The sequence below is a fragment of the Morone saxatilis genome, unplaced genomic scaffold (genome assembly GCF_004916995.1).
Source record: "Morone saxatilis isolate NCDOM2014 unplaced genomic scaffold, NCSU_SB_2.0 Contig0, whole genome shotgun sequence".
Taxonomy (NCBI): domain Eukaryota; kingdom Metazoa; phylum Chordata; class Actinopteri; family Moronidae; genus Morone; species Morone saxatilis.
Window position 1 is genome coordinate 17,433,157 of NW_023339650.1, and position 6,889 is coordinate 17,440,045.

At 40.6% G+C, this 6,889-nt stretch overlaps 1 protein-coding gene across 1 annotated transcript in view; it reads left to right on the forward strand.

Moving 5' to 3' along the window:
• The first annotated feature begins 6,241 nt into the window (after positions 1 to 6,241).
• dpp6a (dipeptidyl-peptidase 6a) overlaps positions 6,242 to 6,889 on the forward strand; it is a 122,746-nt gene continuing 122,098 nt past the window's right edge. The window contains exon 1 of the mRNA XM_035682104.1: positions 6,242 to 6,424. Coding sequence (XP_035537997.1) covers positions 6,254 to 6,424 — 171 coding nt within the window. The 5' untranslated portion in view covers positions 6,242 to 6,253. The remainder of the gene's footprint in view (positions 6,425 to 6,889) is intronic.

A 6,889-nucleotide genomic window follows, 5' to 3' on the forward strand; every position in this document is an offset into this window, starting at 1 on the left:
GATCAGTACATATTTAACAATAAAAGGATAAATAGTCTTTGTTTCCATTCACGTCATTAATGTGAGACTCACAATAACATTTAATGTATCACATCATGTTCAGTACATACAGTTTCCTGTAATTAACGTACAGAACGCTATATGCTGAATGACTATCACTGAAAGCCATAAAAGCATATATCTAATTACATTTAAGACACTTGATGCTGTACTAACTGACTAATAACAAAGGAAAGTGTAAAAATGGAGCAAACATTTACTGTTACACTGACACCCTCACTGCCCTTTGTACAAAGTCTCTGTNNTAGATTTTTTATTTTTTTTTGCATGCTAAGTGAAGCCGTGGCGAACGTGCTCTGGCCAGTTCACTTGGCCTAGGGTCAAAATTGTGACTGGAATCCTCTAGTACAACAAATTAAAAAGCCATCGGATAATGACAGCAGGTTGTTGTAGTAATAACAAAGCTTTTTCACAATCATATTCAGTGACATCTAGCAGTGAAGTTGCAAATTTTAAACAATTTGGATACAGATAAGCCTTCCAAGCATGTATGAGAAACTACAGTTGCCATGAAACTTGCAACAAATGCTAGCGGCCCTATCTAGAGAGTAATGAAAAAATGAAAACTAACCTATGAATGTTATATTCCATATCTGCCAAATGATTATCCTAAATCCTACACACTGCACCTTCAAGCTAATTAAGGGGAAACAAAAATGCAAAACTGTATGATTATGGGTAAAAATCATAGAGAGTTTTTAGTTAATTACAGTTATTGTTTAGAGTAATGTTGTGATTCATGGCATTCCTTGAAAAAGCAGGCATAGATTCAACACCCAGAGCATTTATCAACCTCACACAGTAGCTAGTCCTTTTCAACTCAGGATTTCACATGCTTTTTTCAGTCCCTGCGACTGGATTTGTTGGGTTATTGCTGAGCCGCCAGAATGACAAATCAACCCTCTGCAAACAGATTTTTTCTACTTGGACCACCATCTCCACCATACGTGAAATTATTCTGCTGGCCCTGTCTGGGAAATGGGATCCAAGTCAACAGAGAAGCATGAGATAACTGAAATGCATTTTTTTCCTTCCCTCCCAGCCTTGCATCTGCAAATTACCTTTGTGCCTCTTACACTTGATATGTCCTCGACATTTCACCCACCGTTACGGCTCACGCCCGCTCGCAACTCCTGGCTCTTTGCTATTTCTCCCCTTCAGCCCTCCTCCCTGCTCGCTCTGTCCCTCTAAATTTCCTGGGTACTTTATCTTGCCCATTTCAAATAGGATTGGGACTCAATTTTCCATGCTTCATGTCACTTTGCTGCGGAATTCCACACTTGATATAGACACATCATAAAACTGCAGAACGAGCAAAATATAATTCGTCAAAACTTTTTCCTCCCTCCGGCTCTTTGTCATTTCCGAGATTTGTTTCTCCTTCGAAATCCTTTGATTCGTCGTGAGAGATCGGCACCATGGCATTGGGCAGATGGAGGTGTCGATCAGAAAGAGGTGCTGTCGTCGGATTGGTGTTGAAGCGAGTAGGTGGTTTCACAGTGGCAAGTGACAGCACCTATTAATTTGGCCATTTAATTTTAAGTCCAACAGCGTCAGGCTCCAACACCTTCAATCTCTCCCTGTCATTCAAAACAAGCCTCTAGCCGGCAGCCACAAACATATACACACACACACACACACACACATACACACACACACATAGAGGAAGCAAAAAGGCTTTTAATCTAAAGCTGAAACTTAGCCTGGTCCTTTGCTGAGAATGCAAGTACCCAGGAAGAAGCCTTTAAATCAATCAAACTTATACCCTACCACATTTCAAACTGCCGCTGTGACATCTTGGCGATACTTAGGGACAGATGTAAGGGTGTGTAAAATGACTGCAATTGCAAATTGGGTTCTCTTGTCATAAAGTAGAGGTCCAACAGACCTGAATATCTCGGGTAATGGGCAGATTGATCCTCCCTCTGTGAAGCTTGGGATTGAAGTTGGAGGTTTATGACAGTATTGTCAGTGAGAAATGGACTGCAACAGAGAAATGTGACACCACAGTCTAAATTCATGAGTTTTTCTCTCCCACCTGAACCTGTGCTCCTGCTGCGAACACCCGCTCCCATCACAGCTTCAGTAGGGGGATTGTCTTCAAGGTCAAACTTGTCTTTTAACTCACATATAGTTGGCAAACTTTATTTCCATTATCTACCTAAAGTATGCCGGGTGGATTTATTACTCGATAGCATGTGTGTGCATTTAATCAGAGAGGTCACATCATGTAACTTGATTGAATTGTATTTTTATTTTTGGATTCAATTTGAAGGATCTGTTTTGGAAGACATTTTGGTTTAATTTGTCAAGGTTTTAATATTGTCGTTACACCTGAAATACTTTCTACAGAAAAAAAAATAGTCTCTCTTCTTTTCACAGTAAGGCCTGTTGCTTATTTGAAATAACTTGACACTGTGCCTAGAAAAGACATGTTTTTGTTGATTTTTTTTTATTTTAAGAATGATACCAAATATATGAGTCCGACATTAGGGGAAATTCATCTGAAATGATGCCCAAAATATTAAGAATATTCCCATTTGATGAAATAGTCCAGCCATGAGAAACATTGATTCTTGGGTTTTAATATTTCACTCAGTGTAAGCATACAGCTTTAAAGAGTTATATATATATAATGTCTGACAGCGTGGAATAGGGCTGGCTGTGCAGACTTAATACATGTATGGTATTGACCAAAATAATTCAGTATAAAAACTTCTCCAGTCCAACGTTACGTGCATTCGATCCTTTTTGTACCCAGAACCTAAGGTGTTCTTTGATTTGATGCAACCTGTGATTGGCCCATAATGCAACTTCAGCAAGCAGCTACATACAGTCTGTTATGTTAAAGTTGTTTGACATTACCAAAATAAAAGGTTTCCAATGACAAATGAAAAGTACTTTAAGGATACTAGCAAAATAAAAACTGTGATAAACTGTATGTCAAGGAAATACAGTGTGTTTTCTTTTAATTTGGGTGAAATGAGCCTTTAAATCTTGATCTTCTTAAATCTAAAGCATTTTTTCTTACAGCAAAGATATTGATCGTCTTGTTTAATTCGTGTTACTTAAACCTTGTCAGGATGATTGACCACCTCCCTTCAGCAGCATTAATTGCTGTCTGGCAGTCCCGCAGCTTAAAGTGCGCTGGCAGTGACAGAGCTTGTGGAAATACTGTGGACAGTGACCCGACCAACTCCCTCTGCCACCTCACTGTGGCAGCTTCTTCTTATAATGGAGGAAAGGATTTAGAGACTGCAGCCCTCCAAAGTTGTTCCAGTCCAGGGAGAGACATGTGGCTTGATAAGTACAGCTCCTGCACAGTGGCATGAAATGAGAAACTATCCATCATAAGTCATGGCGGTCGGTTGACAGAAGGAGATGCGCTGGCAAATGTGAACCCATGGATGTGCTTAGATTTTAGCATGAAAGCATATTTGCAACATTGTTGTTTTTTCTTAAGCAGCATGGTGAGCTGTTTATTCAGAAGTAAATGCATATAACTGAAGTTGCATTTATCCACCAGATGGCAGTGTTTGTTTGGTTTTAGAACATTGAATGTTCTTAATTTAACTACATGGAATGTTAGAGTTGTAGTTATTGTCTTTCTAGCTGTTAAGCTTTTATCTTACATTGCTTTTTTATGAGTTTTTAGTGCACAAAAGGGAGGATTAATCAGAATACTGAAACAGTTTCCTAACACTGGCTTCCAGGAATCCCCCACAGTGACTCCATGAGAATTGTGGGCCAAATAAAATGCTGCTGAGACTACTCTAAACCCTTGTTCTGTTTTGTGATCAGGAAACACAGTAAGTAAAACTACAAAGTAATTCTTCTTAGCATACGGACTTATTTTGCTTCTTTTGTACTCTGGAAGATTGTGTGCTGATATCAGCCGGTCCTTCCCAACAAGCAGAAGACTGCACACAGCTCTGCCCTCTGCTGCCCAGCTGCAGGGCTGATCTGCTCAGGCTTCAGAGAGCACACCGCCTGCTGCATTTAACTCTTCATAGGGAAGCCCTAGGAATAATCATATTTTTTATGATCTCTATGAACAATATGATGGGGTAATCTAATAAGGTGATATGGCTGGAGGGCCAAGCCAGACCACACTGCAAGTCCAGGAAGTGCGTTATCATTCATTTTTACATTGTTAATAATCAGTTTGAAGATGATCCACATATTCAGTCCACCTTAAAATGTACTGCATCAGTACCCTCAGGATTTCCTGCAGTTTGACAAATCTTGCTGCTCAGCCTCTTTTTCTTCTTAATCACATCACTACAGTGCCTGAAAATTGAATTGCATTTCTGGGTCCTGTGCCAGAGTCTGAGATGGATTTGATCTGCAGAAACACATGGCAGCATTTTTTTCCTTTTATGAAACCTTTCTTGGAAATCAATGGTAAAATATTTTGCAGAGCCACGGCAGAGCTGGAGTCTGTACTACCTGTGTATGTGGGTTCGCAGTTGAGTAATCCAGTCATGCAGTGGTTGGGTGTGTTTTTAATCTTTTTAGGAAGCGCTCTTAATTGAAAAGTAAATCTGAGCTGAGTTGTTTTGCTGCAGGAAGGCTGTGAATATATCAGATGAGGATGTTTGTATTTCATGAGGCTTTAAAGCTTCTCTCAAAGTAGTTGTGCCTCTTCCTGGAATTTGTCTGTTATGTGGGCTGTGATGAGTGGATGAGTTGTCCTCTGTTTTTCACTGTGCAAGGCTGAAATCCCAGCATGCTCAGCTTGTTAGGCGTGACAGGGGGATGTGTTCTGTATCCTGTGAGGCCAAATAAAATCAAATCAGATTACAGATTCCTGGTCTGTTGTGTATAAAATGACTCTTCCTTTGCTGGGACTGCAAATAAAGCTGAGTTATGTCGTATCATGCCAGCCAGTGACACAAAATAACCGTTTTTATTGTGTTTTTATTTTGTTTTCTTTCTTTCCTATGTAAAGAGAGTATTATCATTTTTATTATTATTGTTTCATGCTTTCAAGACTTGCTTTTTATGTCTGGTAACTCTAACTCTGTTTTTTATTACACATTTCTACATGTCGAAGTGAAAGGATTAGTCAATAATCGATTAACTATTTAAATTCAAAAATCTATTCGATGGAGTATCCTCAGGCTCATTATATGGGACATTTTAAAAATGCAAGTTTAGTCTGTTTTAGGTGGTATAAAAGTCTTATGTGCGCAGCAATATCTCACTTGTGTGTGAGTATATATGTTCATTTTAATGCTCATGATGTTATTTTAACTTATTAATATAACTGCAGGTATTATATATCGTTGCCACTGAAAATTACTATCGGTAAGTTGCAGAATCAGTGGAAGAAAACAACCAATTGGGTTTAAATGGAAAACAAATGAGCATCACTTGTCACCTGTCACATGAAAGCTGGTGGCAAAAAAAAATAAGATTGAAAGCCTCACTGAGTCATGTCAGACAGATTAATCTTCTTATTTTATGCTCCATCAAAAGCTGCCTCCTTGAAAATGTGCCAGGCCTGTCAACTTTTCCCTGTCTTTCCCTCCACATGGGGGCACTCTTGTTCTCTACATAACACGACTGTAGACCTAAATGGAGGCAAAGATAAGAAACTAATAGAGACACTTGAGCACACTCCATCTGCAAAGTCATGATTAAGTTTCGACCGCAAACCTCTGATATCTAATCTGTTAATGTTGTTCGCGGCTGTTTGGTACATCAGCAGGTCTCTGGGCTCACTTGTAAGGCACAGACCTATTAGTCCCTGAACGTTTATCAGCGGTCACTTTCTTCTCTACCACGAGGGAGGGAAAAGAGGGAGACGGGATATCGCAGATGCTGAGCTCCTCTCCCGTCTTTCGGCTCCGGATCATGAAGGCTTCATTCAGTCTCCAGTAACCCACACTGGTTTGTCTTTGCATCAGTCTCGCATCAAGTTGGGAAAGTGTGGGGAACTGCGTCGCTGCAGCATCGGTGAGACCCGACCAGTGAGCCTGAAAGTACGTGATGTGAATCCTGAACCCAGCTTGGAGTGATTTCTCAACTGAACTAGAGCATCGTCTAATCGAATCACCTCAGCCATTACTCTTTGACCTCCTCTAGCTTGGACTTTCTTTTTTTAAAATTTGCATTTATTGATTGAGAACTGAGACAAGTTATTCTTTCTGGGTTGTTGTTGTTTTTTTGGGGGGGACAAATAGTCGAAATGGCATCACTGTATCAGAGATTCACCGGCAAGATCAACACAAACAATTCCTTCCCCAACCCTCCAGAGGCGAGCCATCTCCTCGGGCAAGGTGTGGAGGGGGAGCGGGCGGCGGAGAGCCAGCCACCCCGCATTCAGCATCAGTACAGTCGGCACTGCGAGGACGAGGATGTAAGAAACTTCTCACCTTTTTGCTTGTCCGATTACACGATAGAGCCATTTGTAAATGGTCACATCTGAACCAGCAGGCTCTTTCGCACAGTAACTGACTTTAAAATGGCAAGATGTGTGTTCTAGAGTTCGTAAAAGAATGAATCTACTTAATGCCCTTTTTGCTGTTAATTGCAACTCTCCCTTTCAAAGGCAAAGTTGTCTAACTTCTGCGTCATTGCCTCAATTGGTTGGCTTGTCTGTCAATACATGACGCGTCAGTTACGTCCGTTGTAAAGCAACGCACGCTCAGTGGCGCTGTCTACATCTTTCAGTCAGTATTTTAACACCACACATACACTATTGTTGGATGTTGATCATAATGATGTGAGTGGTACTGTTGTTTACATTATGGCACACAACCCCCCCTCCCCCCCTCCCACAGCCGACCTGTTTCTGTCAGGATCTTCCGTAATCATCATCTGT